General features: G+C 34.1%; 3 protein-coding genes across 3 annotated transcripts; 1 reads left to right on the top strand and 2 right to left on the bottom strand.

Moving 5' to 3' along the window:
• The first annotated feature begins 1795 nt into the window (after positions 1 to 1795).
• On the top strand, positions 1796 to 6160 carry LOC105768198 (hypothetical protein). Its single transcript, XM_012587981.2, has 5 exons — positions 1796 to 2085; positions 2437 to 2510; positions 2592 to 4523; positions 5114 to 5294; positions 5415 to 6160. The coding sequence occupies exons 1-5, from the start codon at positions 2028 to 2030 to the stop codon at positions 6020 to 6022; spliced, it is 2853 nt and encodes a 950-aa protein (XP_012443435.1). The 5' UTR covers positions 1796 to 2027; the 3' UTR covers positions 6023 to 6160.
• An 816-nt stretch (positions 6161 to 6976) lies between these two features.
• LOC105767863 (uncharacterized) lies at positions 6977 to 7798 on the bottom strand. The gene has a single exon (XM_012587434.2). It carries the CDS (start codon positions 7796 to 7798, stop codon positions 6977 to 6979), a length of 822 nt encoding a protein of 273 aa, XP_012442888.1.
• A 1099-nt stretch (positions 7799 to 8897) lies between these two features.
• On the bottom strand, positions 8898 to 9641 carry LOC105767286 (uncharacterized). The gene has a single exon (XM_012586790.1). It carries the CDS (start codon positions 9639 to 9641, stop codon positions 8898 to 8900), a length of 744 nt encoding a protein of 247 aa, XP_012442244.1.
• Between the last annotated feature and the right edge of the window lie 10080 nt (positions 9642 to 19721).

The raw sequence follows: 19721 nt of genomic DNA on the forward strand, positions 1-19721 counted from the left end.
TTGCACCTTGGGCCAGCTAGTTGCCAACGATCTTACTAGTCTATAGAATAAAGGGGCCATTTCCATCTAGAATTTGTTGTTATGTGGTTGACCTTACTTGTATGTTCACAGGTTTGCTTGATTTTTGTTCGTTATCTGTTTAGACTTGATTTCTGTACTAGTTTGTTGGTTGTTCCAGGGACATGTTTGGCATGCCACTAGTTTCAGTTCAGCTTAGCTGTCGCTATATTCCCGTTGAGCCTTTGTAAGATCAGCCATTAGACAACTCCGTAGATGTCAATGTTTCTGGTATTTCAATGCTGTGCATGTTAATGGACACAGGATTCATACTTTGATTGTTTGGCGAGACATGTGAAGTATGAGCAGTGTGAGTGTGCGGAGTTGAAATGTTGAATATGGTATTATTATTTACTCCTTGTGTAGTTAAAATACTGCAGCTTCTGCATTACCCTTGTAGTTGTTCTTTTGATTTTTAGACAAAGGTCTGTGACGTAGCAGTCTTGTCTGAATCACACAATAAATGTCTGATACTGACTGTTAGAGGTAATATTCCCTTCTTTGCATGAACATTTTGTACTGTTATTTTACCCTAAACCCCATCTTCAGTTTGGACTTAAACCGTTTGGATTACACTGTAGAGGGTCAATTGCATTTAAGTATAAATTGTTTGTCTTCGAACGGGTGAGCTGGTTAGGCAGCTGTAGGTGACCGGCGATGGCTTCGGAGCCAGAAAAAACGGGAGAATATCAGAGAGCACCGAAGTTTAGGGCTCGGGTTGATGCTTAAATAATTGGGGTTTGAACCATTTACAAGCTTTATCAGATCAAGTGTTGCCATCTTAGTTTTATATTGCATTTCCTTGGATGATCAAAGCGTCATGGTTGGTATCTGAGACAGTAAAGTAGCGAAAGAAATCAGGGAAGAAACAGTGTTAGAAAAGGGTAATCAGACACCGCTTTTCATTAATTTGTTTTTCTTTATGGTGGAGACAACTATCAAAATTTTTTTATTTCTAATTATGGTGCTCTTTTGCATCGGCTTTTTTTACACTGAAATAAAGGCATTCCGAGACAATCATGCCTTGATGAAAAATATACATGGATGGTTGGTGAAAGTGAAACATATTTGATTTGACGCCTACTTTTTTCTTTTTATTTTTTATTATGTTTATGCTCTGAATATAAATTAAAAGTATTAGAAATTATGTCATTTTATTATGTGTTAATAGTCAATTTAAACATATGAATTAAATTTTAATGACATTATTTAATTTTTTTTTAACACAATAGATCTATGTTGTTTATGCGGAATATTTGATTAATGTGGTTTGAATATGCTTTATGGTGGATTAAAAGGAATTGATTGATTAAAATGTTTTGAAAGTCATGGGGTCAATTTGAAATTTGAGCAATAGTTTGGGAGTGTGATGCAATTTAACCCCTTAAAAAGTTGGGTGCAATGAAGCAGCTAAAAGGTGGATGGGCAATGCATTATTTAGGGTCAAATGACATGGTATGTGTGTTATAGTTAGTTTTCAACGTTCGTAGAGAAAAGAAGTGAAATTTAGGACCTACCGAAGGGAATTTCATATAAAAATAATTATAGCATTATATACCAAGATACAAAAATATTTATGCAACAAGTTAGTTGTATGATTTAATGTGGCACAAACATGCCCCCACTAAATTCAGAGCGTAATTTGTTGTGGTAAATATATATATATATATATATATATATATAAAAGTGGTAATGGAAATAGAAATATTAGAAAAATGGAAAAGGCAAGTTGGGGGAGGAGTGAGCAGTTGCCCGCGCAGAGCAGACTGAGCTAGCTCTTATATCTACAATCAACAGTCACTCTCACACTATTTGAATGTTAACAACACCACTCTTGCCTGTTTTCCACGCCTCTAACGGACCTCTTTTATTGCTCCTCGCCCCTGTCACGCTCTCCCTTATAACTATCCCCAGCTAACATTTTCTTTTTCTCTTTTCTTTTCCTTACTTTAAAGCCACTGAAAGTGGAGATGTTTTGGCAACGGAGCCTTGATTTCACTGCTTCAACTGCCTCTCCTTCTTTTACAGGTCTGCTTTCCGTTTCATTTTCACTTGGTTTGGTTGCTAAGTTAATCCTAGGCAAAAGGAAAACCCTTTAGATTCCATTTTTGGCTCATGAAATTGGTACATTTCTGATTGTTACCACCAAACGCATTATTGTTTTAGTTTTACTTTTTCTGGTTATCTCCTCCTTCTATCCTTTGCTTATGCTTTCAGTAAATTTGCTTGTTTTTTGACTTTTCTATGATGCAATCGACATGATTTTGCTTGCTTTTCTAAGGATATGACGAGCTACCAATGCTTAGCTTAGATGCCGGGTTGCTAATTCTCATGTTTTTATACGTAGCTTCTAAAACTGTCTCCCCCTCTCTTTTCCAGGAAAACAGAGAAAATTTCCAAACTCGGCGTCTGATTCCGGTTCTTGCAGTAGTGATACTACAGAGGGAGATAAGGTGCGCTGTTTTGTTGCAGTTATAACCAAATATTTAATGAGTTAATATTTATAACCAAGCAGCATTTCTTTATTGTTGCAGTTAATGTTTGAGCTGGGTTGGAGATCATCAAAACAATCAACGGGGGCTACAATGAAGAAGCTGCTAGCACAAGAGATGTCGAAAGAGAATGAATCTAGAAGACGACCACTGAGTGTTATAGCAAGATTAATGGGCGTTGATGGACTACCACCTTTGCAGCCTAACCACAAACAAAGGAAAAGAACCCAGATTAGTCAAGCCAAAGTTCAAAACGGTGGTACATTCAGTAGCCGGCAGTCTTCTAGGAAATGCTCAAAGGAGGAACAGGAATTTAAAGATGTTTTTGAAGTATTAGATGCAGCAAAAGTGGAGACTGGTGGTTACTCGTCGCAGGGGGCTGCAAATTCAAAGGTTTCTGATGTCCAACTGGCCTTTATTCAGAAGAAATTTATGGAGGGTAAGGGTCTTTCACCTGATGAAAACCTACTAGATTCTGGGGAATTCAAGGATACCCTTGAGGTGGTAGACTCAAATGCGGATATTCTGGTGAAATTCCTTCATCAACCAGATTCATTATTCACAAAGCATTTGGATGATCTGCAAGTTGCGCTACCTCAGTCTCGCTGTAGTCGATTTTCGACTATGAAGTCATCACACACTCTTAAAAACCAAAATGTTTGCTTAGGCCAAAAGGCAGGGAGAGAAACTCAATTGAAGTGCCCTCAGCAGCATCAAGAAGATATTCTGAATCAATCTTATGGGAGATATGCTGCTCACAATCGCCTCAAGGCACCTAAGGTTCAATTGGAAGAGAAAAATGGACCACCTATTTTACCCACAACAATTGTTGTCTTGAAACCAAGTCTAGGGAAGTCACAAAACTCTGCCCTAACTGCTTCATCACCTTGTTCTTCTCATCATCCTCCATCTGGTAGTGCTGGAAACTCGGGTATCCTAAATAGGGAGGCAGAACTATGGAGGGAGAAAAAAGTTCACCAAGATATTGAGTTTTCAATGCATAATTCTAAAGAGTCCAGGAAAATTGCCAGGGAGATTACTAGACAAATGAAAAATCGCTTTAGCAATGGCTCAATAAAAATCTCAACCTCCAGGTTTAGAGGATATGCTGGGAATGTAAATTCTTGTGATGTATCTGGATCTGAATCTGCAAATGATTCAGATGTAAAAACAGTGTCTTACACAGATAACATTGGGTGGAATAAGCAGCATAGGAGGTCATCATCCGGTTCTAGTGAATCATCTCTTAGTAGGGAGGCCAAGAAGAGACTATCTGAGAGGTGGAAACAAACACATAGGCCTCAAGAGGTAGACTTGATTAGTATGGGCAGCACACTTGGTGAAATGCTTGCCATCTCAGAGAAGGAAGTGAGCCCTGCAAATTCTAGTAGTGGCTTCGGTGAGGAAGGATGCAGTGAGTTTGGGAATCATGTTAAGTCAGCACTGTGGAATGAACCTTTAGGCATTAGCAGTTGGGATTGTTGGAAGGACGGATGTCTTGGTAGTCTTTCAAGACCTCCGTTGGTTCCTACTTGTTCTACTGACTTTGGAAGTCTTAGAATTAACACTAATCATGGAACTCGTTGCATAGACCGGCATGAGATTCGAAAAGATGGTTCCAAGAGAGAAGCTTCATTGCCAAGCAATCAAAGATTCTGTGTTAAGAAATCTCGATGTCCAATTAGTAGTTGCAGTAATAACAGGGAAAATAATGATACTTCACTAGATAGTCTTTTCACCCCATATCAATTACTGCAAAATTCAGACGGTGATAATCAATCTGAAGACAACCTTATGGTTTCAGGGGCATCTGCTTGTACTACCAGGAATTCAACTTCAGTTCTTGAAAATGCAGTGGATGCCAATAATCAGAATAAGGTTGTGCTTTCTGAACCTTTTCATAAGGATTTGTCAGCTTCTACTTCAGCGAATGCTGTTGTTTCTACTGGCGACTTGGATAATTTGGACTCCCAGGTATTATTTTTTACTCTTCAATAGTGTTTTAGCTTGTAAATCCTATGCATGTATTGTCAGTAGTTTGGTGGTGCAAATTTTTTAATAATTATAATAATTAATTTTTTCCCAAAAGTTGCATCCAATGATTATATTGAAATAGCTCAACTTTTCTATAAAAGTTCATAGAAGTAGGGACATAATCTTCTATAAAATGTTATGAAAAAGCACATCTTGTACCGAGGACATGTACTTTAATGTGCAGCTTTTCACTACCTATATAAGATTCAATTATGTATTGCTCTGCTTTTCTACTATATTTTCTAACATGTATTGCTCTGCTTTTCTACTATATTTTCTAACATGTATTGCTCAATCGCTCTCATTGTGTTGCATGTAGCGATATTGACTAACCTAATACCTTGGGCACTCTTGGCCTGAAGTCTAACTTATGCGGATAATAGATGCAGTCTTAAGTTGCTCTTTCCAATAGTTGTGTTGTAATTTGAAACTTGCCGGAAATAGTTAACCTCTACATCTTATATAATATTTAGAGCATATGTTTTGTTGAATAGAATTTCCTCTACTCATCTCTTGTATTTTATCTCCAGGAACCATCTGAGGGACCTTCCAAGCAAGCCACATCGCATTGCCCTGTACCAGAGCAAGAATCTCGATTGATCTCTAAGGAAGCTGATCAGCCTAGTCCTGTTTCAATTATAGAAACTCCTTTCACAGAGGATTTTTCATCTGGTTCAGAATGCTTCGAGAGTATTAGCGCTGATCTCCAGAGTAATCAAAGCCATAAGTTCATCCAATTCATATTCTGCATGAAACCTTTTGTTCTGAATTTTCACTGCATGAGTTTCTATCTATTCTGTTTTTAACTTTTAGTTCTGTTTATGCTTTTAGGCCTTCGGATGCAACTTCAACTATTAAAGCTAGAATCCGAGGCATATGAAGAAGGAATTATGCTTCTTTCGAGTGAAGATGAGGGTGATGAAGTATCCATCGGGTTCACTGAGGACAAAGGGATACCGAAGGCCGAAGAGGATTGGGAATCCATGTACATAGATGACATCTGGGTTGAATCTGGTATTAACGGAGCCGACCTGGATACATTCTTAGCGAGATGCCATTCTCCAGAATGTCCTGTGAATCCGTTGACATTCGAAGAACTTGAGAAAAAATATGGTAATCTAAATAGTTCGTCAAGGGCTGAAAGGCGATTGATGTTTGATAGGATTAATTCAAAGCTAGGGGAGACCTATCAGCAATACATGAAGCATCACCTACATCCACGTGTGAAGTCTGTTAGGAAATGGAGCATTGAAGATGTGGAAGATAGCCTGCGCAAGTCACTAGTGAGCCAAAACATGGATGCCGGAGAGATAGTGCTAGCAGGAGAAAGTCAATGGCTGGAGTCGAGCGACAATATGGATGCAATAGGTAGGGAAATAGAGATATGGTTGGTAGATGAACTAGTAGCTGAGGTAGTAAAGATGCTTTCGGTTTTGTAAGTTGAAATATACCAAGAAGAAGAAGAAGAAGATGGAATTATCATTTTCGAGAATGTATAAATTAGTTTTGAATCTTTACACCACAGCTAGAATTATCAGAAAGCAAAGCATCTATATTGCTGCTATCGGAATTTGAGACGGTCTCAGATCCATAAGTTTTAAAAAAGTAAATTAATTTATTGATTATAATTTAATCTGAATAGAATGGAGGTGGTCCAAAATATTTATTATAAATTTATTTAATTTAAATTATTATATATAAAAATAATGTTTTTAATATAATGAAAATAACTTAAAAGTTCCATATAAAATTATTTTAAAAAATATCATATAAAAGTTGAAAAATCATTATTTTTTACAAATATTTAGGAATAAAAGATTGAAATTTTGCCAAAGTTATAAAATAAAATTTATTTATCAAATTAAGTTTAAAATTCATAATAAAAATTATATAAATTAAAACCAAAATGAATTGAAACAAATAGAATTATAATAATATATAATTCGAAAAATTAAAAAAAAAAAGTGATAAAATGCCACCCCTAACTATAAAAGGGCGGTAAGGTTAAGCATTAAATTGGATAGTTTATACAAAATAGTGAAGGGATCTGGTTTTGTTAGGAAAATGAAATTTGACATGGTAATCAATGTGTTCATTAATTTAACAAGGTAGGTAAAAATAGTAGTAATTCCTATTTTATAAAAAAAAAAACCCTGAATGATATTAAATTTGAAAACATGTTTTTCCAAAATCGTCAAACTTTGAATTGACATATTTGTAAGGAATTCTCCAACTTTAGCACATTCTTTACCATCATAATATGTTGATATACGCTGAAATTATCTAAGAATCAAACATCGACTAACATTTCATTCCCAAAACATTTATTTTCCATTGAAGCATGAACTTAATTAAAAGAAAAAAAAAACAAGCATAAATATGAAAAAGGGAGATCAAACATCACAAGGTCCATTGGGATCTAATTGCTTGCATAAACCCATGTAAGTGAGATAAAGGACCCGATCTTTAGCACCCGTCCTATGGTTCTTGGTATGCTTGCAAAAGTACTTCAACTCCGATAATTTACAACACCCCAGCATCTTCCCCAACAGCAAAAACAGCCAATTTATGTCTCTTTTCTTCTTAAGAACAGGCTTCAAGGTACCACCACAAGTTTCACAGCTAGGCAATGTGGGTGTGGTCCATTCAGAGGGTGCTCGATCATGCAATGCAAACTTGTTTTCTTTTATAAAATCCCTTATCTCTTTGAACTTCTCTTGCAAATCGTATTCCACCTTGCAAACCTTGTCGCACTTCTTGCATTGAACATCACCGTAAATGCTGGTCAAGTTGTGAGATACAAGATAATCAAGGGTGTGAACCGTGGCACGTTGGTTAGTGGCCCAAGGGAACGGTGGTGGGATGGTTTCGGATCGCCCTTGCCTTGGTGCTTGAAAAGGGTTCCTACGTGAACGAGAGGGACGTGAATGGTTCACAATCGCTCCAGAAACAGTGTTACTATCAATAGCGTTAAAGCCGGTTGGGGTTTGAACTTGGTGGTTCGGGTAATATGGTAATGGTGGCGCTTGTGGGATTGGGATACATAGTTGAATGGTTTGTTGCTGCCCCATAGGTGACGATATTGGTGGTGGCATTAGTGAGGAAGACGAAGATGACGGTGGCTGCGCTGATGGTGATGGTGTTGATAACGATAATGTGAGTAAATTTTCGTCCTCGTTATTAGAGGCTTGGAGAGGATGGGGGTTAATATCCATGTCAAAGATTAGAACAAAAAAAGAAAAGAAAACTTTGAGAACATTAAGAGAAATTTTAGGTTGAGAAGTGGAGATCTGAAGCAGAAAGGACTGGTTCAACAGATTTATGTAATTTTTTTCTTCTGAGTTCTAATGAGATTGAGATTCTAAATTGAATTTCAAAATAAGTTGACCAGAGAGATTTTAAGGAGTGATTCATTCTATTTAAAATTTTCTTTAAATGGGAAATATTTCATTTATTAATATTAGTTTTGATTAAATAATTTTAAAATATTTAATTTTCAGTCATAAATAATATTTCATTAAGTAATTTAGTCCCTATCAACCTCGTAAGTGAACAACTAAGGTGAATTAATCACAATATTAATGTCTTCCATCAAATATATATAATTTTGATTGAATAATAATAAATTTAGCATTCAATGTTTATATTTTGTCATTTTGGCCTTAAATCTAAAAAATTCAATAAATTCAGTCTCAACATTTACACAAATGTTGCTAGATAAATTTGTTAAATTAGGACAAAATTGACAAAATATGTAAACTTTGAAAGCTAAATTTGTTATTATACCAATCAAAATCATGTACAATTGATGGAAAACATTAAGTCGTGAATTGCTCAATTTTAAAATTGATGAGATTAAATTACTTTTATTTTTGACTATATTTCATTATAGAATCATTACAAGGACAAAATACCATCTAAAAGGTAAAATTCAATTTATAAGTGTTCTTAATTTTCTTTATCGGTCTTTTTATTATTATTATTTTTAGTTATATTTAATCATCAATATCATCAATTTCAGTATTAAATGTGAATTTAAATATATTTAGATGAAATTAGCATAGGTAACTACGTAATATTTTACAAAATAAAAAATGGTAATAAAGTTTAAAATAGCTATTTTTAATAAATAAGTCCAAAATTTTCATGCTGATGTTTAAAATAAGGCGAATTAACCATAAAATTGTTTACATATAACTACGATTAAATCACATTGAGACATTAATATTAAAAAGAAAAAACAAAGTAATGAAAAACGAAAAGAAACTAAATCATAATTAATAATAATCTAAACCCTAACACAAAACCATGAAATCAAAGATGAAAAGGTCCATGAGGATAGAGTTGTTTGCACAATTCAATGTAAGCAATATAAAGAAGTCGATTCTTGGCACCCGTCCTATGATTCTTTGTATGCTTGCAGAAGTATTTGAGGTCTGATAGTTTGCAACATCCCAGCATTTGTCCCAACACCAAAAACAGCCAGTTTATGTCCCTTTTCTTCCCAATAACTGGTTTCAAACTGCTCCCACAGTTCTTGCAATTATCAAGCCTGGGATACATCCAACACTTGGGGGCTCGATCATTCATCCTCCACCTGTTGCCCAATACAAAATCTTTGATCCCCTTCAACTTTTCTTTTATGTCATATTCAATGGTGTAAACCGTCTGGCACACTTTGCATTCAACCTGCCCATTGATGGTGCGAATGTTATTGGATTGGAGATAGTTAAGGTCATGAACCCTGGCTCGTCGTGTTGTGGCCCATGGATATGGTGCTGTTATGGTTTCACTTTTGCCTCCTTTAAGTTTCTGAAAAGGGTTTGCTCGAGCTCTGCGGCCGGTCGGTGCCGCCACCGCAGGGTTAGGGTTAGGGTTAGAGCTAGGGTCAGGTGGTGGTCCTAATGTAAGATCGAGGTGAAGAAACTCTTGATGGTGTCCTTTAGTAGCATTAAGGTTGCTTGGAGAAGAAGGTAGATGATGTTTGTGTTCCAATGAGGAAGATGAAGAAGATATGGATGGCGTCCAAAGGTTAAGTTGGAGGCGTTTTGGATCCATATGAAATATGTAAACAAATAGTGAGAGAGAAGAGAAGGGTTGGATTGAATGGCAAATAAACAAAGGCAATTCCTATATATATATATAATATGTTGTCCAACAGTGACAAAAAATTTAGTTGAATTAATGTCTAATCTCATATTCAAACTTTGGACATCGATATTGGTAATTAATTGAATATCAGAACTTGGGAGTAAGAAATAGAATGAAATTGTGATTGTCTTGACCTGTTTCAATTAAACACCAATTTAAAAATAGATGATTAAGCTAAGGGTGAATGTTAATAAGCAATTTCACTCCAACTTCAACACAAACATATATGGAAATCATTTTAGTCATAGCACAATAATAGAAGAATTAACCACGTCTGAAAATTTTAATCCCCCGTGATAAATTAATGCTTTATTAATGTATGAAAATGAATTCGCTGTTGCAGACCATCCAGATTTCGCAGAGGAATAGGTCGCTCTAACCCAACAATTTCTTTCTTTCTTTCAAAATTAAAATGTGCTCCAAGTGCTTGTACTTTTAGTAAATTTAAAATTTAATCATCTTATTTTTATTTTAATACTTTGTCTCTTTACTCTTCTAACTTAAAAATAAAAGTTTGCGGATACTAGCGTTCAAAAAAGAGGAAATAAAGAGGAGGAGACGGTGGAGGCAAAGAGGTCATTTCACCTGTGACAGACGGAGAGCCAAAGTATCAAAGGAGGAGGAAGGATAAATGAGACTGCTATGCTAGGGTATATTGCTTAAAGGAGTAAAAGTGGGAAGAAGAGATCCCTTCAACATCGTGTGTTGAGGTACTTGGAAGAGCCATGTCAAACGGTGTGTACGAACATCCAATAGACACGCTTAGCATGGGCCACTCAGGCCAAGGCATGTATCCCACAAAATGACATATATCCTATCCTATCATTGGTGTTGTTTCCCAAGGTACGACTATTAGGCTTTGTATTTAATAAGCCTCCAATACCTCCTCATTGTATTCTCAAGAAACGTTCTCAGCACGCTTCAACAATAAGACATTTCATTTACTAAACTACCCATAAAAAAAGCTTTGCCTGTTGCACTACCCGCACAAACGATCCGCCTATTAACCACTCATACTTAACATCTAAAAATAATCTACGATCACCCTTTAGAAATATCCTCACACGAGATTATACACAAGTTTGGGAATTTTCCTTAGAGCTAACCTCCTAGGTTTAACAATGTTTGGATTATGCAAAATGACAACTTGTGGTTAATCTTATTCAAATAATATGATTATTCTTAGAGAATTCCTTTAGCTACTTCATTCCATAACAGGTGAAGCTACAGACGGTGTTGATATGAAGCGAAATAACCATCCATGATTGACGTTATTGACCACGTCATCTTAAATCGGAGAGTATTTGAACAAAGCAAAGGAACCACTTGCAGTCAATGCCATCCATTTTATGTGCTTAGTCTTTTCTACAACTTATTGAATTTTCACAAGGTTTTCATTTCGCAAAAGATGGTATTAGCACAAAATAATGTGAAGAATAAAGGGAACCAAGACAAGATGTGGAAAAAGTTAATTTCATTCAATAAAATATATATACCAAGTACAAATACAAATACGAAAAATCAAAGCCTAGTCTTCTACATTTACAAGTTCATAAGGGCATCTACATGGTTGGAACCTGGAACATGATTTTCTATGGCACCTTCATTTTGAGTAGTTTCTCCTCCTAAACCACTCGTTGGTTCATTTGTTAGGGCGGAAGGAACAGAGAACACCTTGCTAGTCGTACTCTCCTTAAATAGTTCCCAAAAAAAATATCAAATTCCATTTCCCTGCCTTGCACCACATCCATACAAGGTTTCCAAATCACTTCGTACAAATCCAACGACCCACGAGCGACTTGGACCCCTATAATGATCTCATCTCTCACAATAGGTCCAACGGTAAGTTGCTCATCATTAGACATCTTAAGGTCCTTGGCCTAGGCACTTTTGTCCTTCTTCAACTCTTCTCGAGCTTGTTTGAGCTGCGCTTCCTTCTTGTGGAGGACTAGCTTCAATTAGACAGCCTCCTTCTAAGCTACATCTTACTCATCTACTGGCGGTCACAATGAATGATTAATGTATCTTTCTTCCTCTCAAAGGAATCCAAAGAAGCCATGAGAAATCCAACTCGACTTCATAAATAAATAGCTTCTTCATTAGCTTTACTTGCTGAGAGATCCTCATTGGACCCATCTTTCTAGAGCTCTTCTATCGCTTGTTGGCTCTCAACCAATTCATCATTAACCTTTTAAATTATACTTCACATTATACTCTTGTAAAGTTTTGTAGTGGTTTAGGGTAAAGTCCAGTGCATTTTTCGATCGGTAGCAAGCTTTGCATAACACGATCAAAGATGTCACCTCTGACAGACATGCCAGAAATGGTGAGAAGAGTCATTGTACTTGAAGGACATACAAGAAACCATCCAAGCTTGTTAATACAATAAACACCACTCCAAAACCCTCAAGGTTAAGATGAAAGTTATACCTGAAAAGATAATTGTGGCAGGTATTTGACAACTTATTGGGGTTGAGCTACATCCGGCAAAAATGTCACTCGCGACAGGGCTTTAGGACGTAGTTCTAGATTGACCTTTTAGAGCAAATTTCGGGGTAATGACACCAGATAAGGCTCTAGAACACCCTCAAATTTCCACTGTAGAAATTTCAATGGAGCTTGTTGAGGAGTAGTAGGATCCCAAATAATTGCCTTTTGAGGCTTCGATAAGCCCCTGCCCCTTAACCAAACCAGCTTTCTTAATTTTCTTGGGCGGGTTTTTAGATTCTCTCCCCAGTCTCTTCATATCAGTAGTTGCCACGGCGTCAACAAAAAAATTCACAAAATTGTAGCCCATCTGGTCGGTGGTACAGGCTGAGGTGGTTGCAATAAAAGTAGTTGCACAAAAGAAAAGCATACTCAAATTTAATAAAAATCAAGCACAATGTCCACACTTTGAAAGATAATAAGGATAAAAGGAGAGGATACAACCAAAGTTCATGAGCCCCATCATAACATCCCTCCGATATTTGCTCCAACCATTTCTTCTGTTATTTAACATACTCTTGGAGTGTTTCCACATCCAGCGGAAAGACATATTAGAAACCTCCCCTTTATCCTATTTGTTCAAATATATGTCAATGGTGGCTCGAGCTTTAAAGGTTTCCTAACCTGGAGTCTAAGCTTGACTATACTAGGAAGAGGATTGGCTGGTCCTCATGTCAATAGATATAAATGGATGGACGTTCACAGCAATGGGTGATTCTACATTATTTGGAGGTATGATAGGTAGAACACGGGACATACCCTCCGAAATATTCCATTTATGTTACGTACATTTCTCATACTTCACCGTATCTTTCGAATCAAAGGACCATAATTGGCCATGAAGCCTCTACAACCCATCATTCACAAAACCTGCGTGAAGTTGTACTTTACATACCCCTTCGCATCCCTATCAAACAAAGGGGAACAATGAGGTTGCCCCGTCAGTTCATTTGTGAAAGTTGTCGCTGGCCTTACAGTAATCCTGCAATGGGGATTGGTAATTGCATAAGTGTAACGCCTTTACCCAACCCAATCGTCGAGTTCGAGCATGGAGTATCACAATTGAATCGGTTTGGTCTAACATCAAAATTTAATAAAAACAATTCACTAAGAGACTTTATAACTTTATTACGAATATTTCTTACAATAGGTACCTTGAACCAAACATAATTTGACTACCTTGAAATTTCAAATTCTAAGAAAACTACTCAATTACAATAATTCTAACCCCGAGGTGAAGCCTCTGAAGGTACCTCTTTCCATATGCATGACACCTTACTCACGGTGATTCTTGATCTAACACGGTTTGGCTTGGTCCCTCCTCAAGATCCTTATTCACCCAACGAGTCTTACAAAGTTAAGCCAAAATCCTGTAAGTTCAAAAGAACTTAGTGAGTTTCTTTATTCAATTACTTAAAAAAATACCTCATATTGTAGGGGGTAATAAATGAAAAAAAAACTAAACACACTGAACTCCCTAATCGTTTTAGGATGATTTCTCTTAATCTGGAATGGCAGTCTCCAATTCATTTTCCAAGCTTATCTATTGGCAGATATATCGTTAAGTGATCTTCACCTGGTCAATCTTATCACTATACGACTAGCTTGGGTGGTTTCTCAGATGTTTTACCATAACTGCATACTCAGCCCTTTCTTCACATACTCTTTTTATTTCATCCATTCTCCATACTAGATATCCATCTACTCATAAATTTTATATTTAACCCTTAATTAAAATGTTTAATGGTCGGTTACCAGTATGGATCCTCTTTCCACTATGTACTTATAAGGTTGTTCTCCTAAACTTCCACCCTAAGGACCCTTTGGTTAGGTCTTCCTTGGCGAACATTCCAAATCTAACTAGTCCTTGACTAACTCACTTTTCCAAATATAGTCCTGAAAAACTTGTTGCCATCCCATTACTAGGATTAACTAAAGAGAACCTATGCCACTATGGTGGATTTACTCTCATTTCACCCTACACTTGGTTAAAAAGTTGTTTGGATTACTTCCTTATAATCCGCCCTATTTGTGATACTTTACTTTTAAGGTGTAACATGTTTGTCTGTTATGGACCATTTTGGCGTACAGTGTCCCACAAACTATTATCTGAATGACCATTCGAGTTTACGATTTCTCTTATATGATGGTTCCCTACAAAACTAACTCTATGGTGGGTGTACCCGTAATAGTTTCCCTTCAAAGAGGAATAGTCTTGACAAATATAACTGTCACTTGGATAATGCTTAATAGTACTTCTTTCTATCCATAGGTTCCATCAAACCCCTCTTTACAAATTAGACTATCCGGAGTACATACGTTTTGCCTCATCGTATAAACTACAATTTTAATGAAGCCTTAAATTGGGAGTGAATCTCTAGTTACTATTACAAGACCTTTCTCTAACATACAAAGTTTCTTTGAGCACTTTTTGGAGATTCTTAATGGTGGATTCTTATTTGTGATCCTCGGATCAATCCTCTTTCGTTTGCCTATATACAAGGCATTATTGTCATGTTATTCTCATATCTGATTCTTGTTGGGTTTCCACCATATGCCCTACTAGCTTCTATGTTTATCATTTTGGCAGACTTTTTTTATTGCTATTACTTTTTCCTCTTTAGGCAGATTCTTCAAGTCCACTAGCTAATTATTGCTTCCATCAATTATATTTTTCTTCTAACCCTTTTTCCTCATTTTCTTGATTTTTCATGACTACCATCCTGGCGGACTACCCCATTTTTAGTGTCCCAATGAACTACTCCGTGTTTATTATATCGGTGCATCCTGAGGCATGTTAAAAGCACCATTAATTTTGATATTTTATACAATAAAACAAAAGAATGTCTGGTGGTTGGGTATTATGATGTCAACTATGCTGGAGACTATGATATGTGGTGATCGACAATTGGGTACATCTTCAGCCTTGGATCAGGAGCAATATCATGGTGTAGCAAGAGACAACCAACAGTGTCATTATCAAGCACCGAAGTGGAATATCGGTCGACAGCACCAGCGATACAAGAGAGTACTTGGCTGAAACAATTGATGGAATATCTTCATCAGCCAACAAACTATCAAGTAAATCTTGTCTACGATAATTTATCAGCCGTATGTCTAGCAGAGAATCTGATCTTTCATGCCAGGACAAACATATAGAAGTACACTATCATTATATTCTCGAGAAGGTCCTTGAATGGGAGATCAAGATGGTGCCAACAAAGACAGATGATCAAGTTGCAGACATGTTCACGAAAAGCCTGAGTAGACTAAAGTTTGAGAAGTTCAGAGAAGCACTTGGTATGATCTGCAAACCATTTGTGGAAAGAAGTTTGCATTGAGGGGGAGTGTTGAAAGCCAATGTAACTTCTAGATAAAAACTAAACTTATATTTTCTTTGGAAGATTCTAGAATATATATAAAATAAAATAAAAATAGGATATTCTCTAAAAGACTAGATATTATACATGAACATTCTAGTTATTAGATATTTGTAAAATTAATGGTAAGGATGTTGACATGTGTCAATAGTCCAATGGTCACTAAACTTTATAAATAGGGGTAAGAGCTTTCATTTATGTGATGATGAAAAATAGAGAAGTGTGTGTCATATTGTAATTGTATTGTGTATTAATAAAAATTTTCTCTTATCTTGTAATTGTAAGTCTTGGTTAAGCCTTAAGTTTTTAAACACTTAGTGCACTTGGGTTAGCTTTTTTATATGGTTGGTTCTTCAACCTAAGTATTATAGTGCACTAAGAGGTTAGAAAGTAAAAGGTTAACCAACTTCAGAGAGTTGGTGTAACATTAATTGTAGGTCCTAGGTCCTCTGTAGTGGTGTGTTGGGCTCATCGAGTTCCCAACTTCTTTTATTTGTTAATAAAATTTTAAATATATTTCTAAAATAAGAAAAATTAAAAAAAATTCAAAAGCAATTATAATTTTTTTAAATAATATAAAAATATAAAAAAAATATAAATCTCTTTTCAAATATAAAAAATTCCAAATATAATATTTTTAAAGATATGAGAAATACAAAATATTTAATAAAACTTCAAATTGAAATAAAATAAAAATAAAATATAGAATTTATGTAAACTTTTTGGAATATTTAAATTTTAAAATTTTCTTTTACTAAAATTTATAATTTTCATACTTTTCATTTTATATTTTTCAATTGTTTTTATGAATTGCGTTTCAATTTTATTTTCTGGTTTTATAATATTTTTATTTTTAAAATTTTTAACAACTTACAGATTTTTAAGGATATATATATATTTTTAAATTTCCATTTTATTTAAAATTTTCAAAAATTTTATTGTTTTGGATTATTTTAAATTTCTTAATTTTTATAAAATAATAAAATGCATTGTTAAAATTTCTACTTTTTAACCTCTTTTTTTTAGATTTTTAAAACATTAAAGCTTATGGACTAGAATGTATATATAGCAAAATTGTTCGGTCAATATTGAAAATTAGCAAATTTCTCGTTATTAAAAAAAGCTATCCACTTTTTTCTTAAATTATTATTTCCCAAATTGAAAATTTTATATATGAAATATTATTTTTAAATTTAAATTTATACGTAACATTATTTTTAAATGTAAACTTTATAATGATATATTTTCATCCCCAATACTACAAGAGGCAAATTTTAATTAGGGTAGACAACTTATTCAACTATTAATAAGTTTTTATTATAGTCTATGAAAAATTATAAAATTGTCACTAAATATTATTGATCTGTAAAAATTGATTCGTTCGCCCTTTACATCGAGAACGTATTATTGATGTGGAACGTTAATTTATAGGCTTAATAGTTAATTCTAATCCTTGAATTATATATATATATATATATATATATATATATATTAAATATCACTGGTGCTAATTAACACATCGGTGGCATCAATAAAAAAATATTTTTTCACTAACAAAATTTTAAAAAAATATTGGACCGGTGTCGCTTGATAGACCGACGACACCCATTAAAAAATATTTTCTCTTTTTATTTCTCCACTGTGAATACTCGTATTTTTCACAGATATTTTAAAAAATACATACGAGTATCGTCTAACACAGTGACAGTAATAAAATAAATTTTTATACAGTTATGATTGAGTCATGATTAGAGGAAAAAAAGGATAGTATCACCGGTTGGTCAAGCAATACTAACTTCTACTATAGCAATCGAGTTATTTTCGTATATAATATTTTTTTTCAAGTTATTTACGCAATTAATTAATAATTTTAGGTTATTTATATAAAAAAACCTTTTTTTAATAGAAAAATCATATTAAAGGTGAATGGTAAAAGGGGTGTTGGGGAGATGACGAATGGCTTGTGCTTTGTAGGTGTAGACATGCGCATCATAGATGTGGCAGTTACCTATGGTTGAAGCAGCAGCAGCGTGCGAAGATTTGTCCATCACATGCCTAATATTATTATAGGATAACTCCACATTTAATCTTGAAATTCACAATTATTTTAACTTAATTTTTTTTACATTCATGTTATTCTAAAATTATCTCGTATCATAATTTAAATTTTTAATAAAAAAATATAATTTTAAAAAAAAATATCGAATTTAGAAATTAAATAGTACTCGTAAGCCAATATCTTTCTCCTCTCAATTTATGCATAGAATTCTCTTTCGATTCCAACTAAGTTTATCGAAATGGACAACCAATTAAAATTAAGCTTAAATGGTTAATGCTTCTGTCACTCACTTAAACTTTAAAATTAGAATATAAAATAACTTCAACTTCGTCTTTGATCAAATCAAAGAACTGATCACTTAATTTTCACTCTTTGTTAATATATGAAATTATTATTTTAATACAGAAATATGTGAACCATTTACAGCCCAGAAGGCATATAGTTATTGCCACTGCATGTCCCATTTTAAAGTACCACACTTTGTACTTGATTTAAAGGTCAGCATCAATGATTTGTTTTTTTTTTTTTACAGCAATTTTATATATAGATATAATTTTTGTCAGTTAATTTTTTTTATCTTGTAGAAAATAAAAAACAAGTGTAAGAGTTAAAAAAATATGAGCAGATCAGATGGGTTTTTCTTTTAACTTTGACATAATTGCAAAAAAAGCCCTCAATCTTTAGGGCTTTTGGATATATGCCCCTAACCTTTTTATTTTCTAAAATAGGCCCTTAACGTAACAGATTTTTTAGACATCAACCCAATTGAAAAGGTAACCGTCAGCTGACCGTTAGTCAACAACGGGTCAAAAAAATTGGTCTATGTGGAATTCCAGTTGACTGATGATGTGGCAAACATTAAAATAATAACGCTGACATGGCAAAAAAATTAAACAAATTTAATAAACATAAAACAATAAAAACCCTAAATCCCCAAACCCCAAATTTGAAACTTTTTTCCCAACTTCTAAAATCCCCAAATCGTGAAATTCCCCAAATCCATAACCTTCAAAATCTTCATTGAATCCCTAAATTCTTAAAATCCCTAAATCTTTAGTGTTGAAACCATTTTTTTGAAAACAAAAATAAGTTATCGACTTTAAAAACAAAAATTGGAGTCGCCACCGATCCTTTATTAAGGTGTGATCGGCTCACCAAAAAAACAATTCTGGTCTGCAAAATTTGAGAAAACAGGTTCGGGAGTCAGTTACGCACGAGGAAGGGTTAGCACCCTCGTAACGCCCAAAAATCGGTACCAAATTTGATTATTTAATATCTTGATGTCGAAAATTTGAAAAGAGTTTAAAAAATTTTAACCCGTGAATGTATTAAAATGACAAAACATTCTCATTTCAAAGAAATAAAACACCACACCCAGTAAGTTAGGGCACAATATTTTAAATCTTCAAAATACCGAATATTGCTTTTGTTTTAGAAATTTTATTTCGAGATGACGAAATGTCACGACCGAAGAAGTTAGGACCCGACATTTTACATTCCCGAGAATAAGCTTTTATTTGAAAATTGCAAATTTATTGTGAAATAAATACTTAGCTTGCTAAATTCATCGAAAAAAATGATCACGATCCAGTAAGTAGGACACGATCTTTCTCGAGAATCATGATTGCCAAATATTAAAATGTTTTTAAAAAAACAATTTTATATTAACAAAACCAAAAATATACTTTCTTTTAAAGTATGATAAAACGTTCGTGCATATATATACAAAATCACGAAAATGAATCAATAATACAATGTACATGCATTTAAAAAAATAATAAATATAATAATGAATAAACATAATATATTAGTAATTATCAAAATATGGACATATGTATATAAAAAATTTTAAAATATATTTATAAAGGTATAGAATAATATATATCTATGTATACGTATATATAAAAATATTTGGATCATAAAATATAGAAAACATATATATATTATAAAAGTATATACGCATACATATGTATATAAGGCTAAGAAAAATAAAATAATAATAAAATCTATGATATGTACATATTATAAAATTGTATAAACATATGAATTATAAAACAGGAA

Source organism: Gossypium raimondii, chromosome 4, assembly GCF_025698545.1.
Source record: "Gossypium raimondii isolate GPD5lz chromosome 4, ASM2569854v1, whole genome shotgun sequence".
In the NCBI taxonomy this organism is placed as follows: Eukaryota; Viridiplantae; Streptophyta; class Magnoliopsida; order Malvales; family Malvaceae; genus Gossypium; species Gossypium raimondii.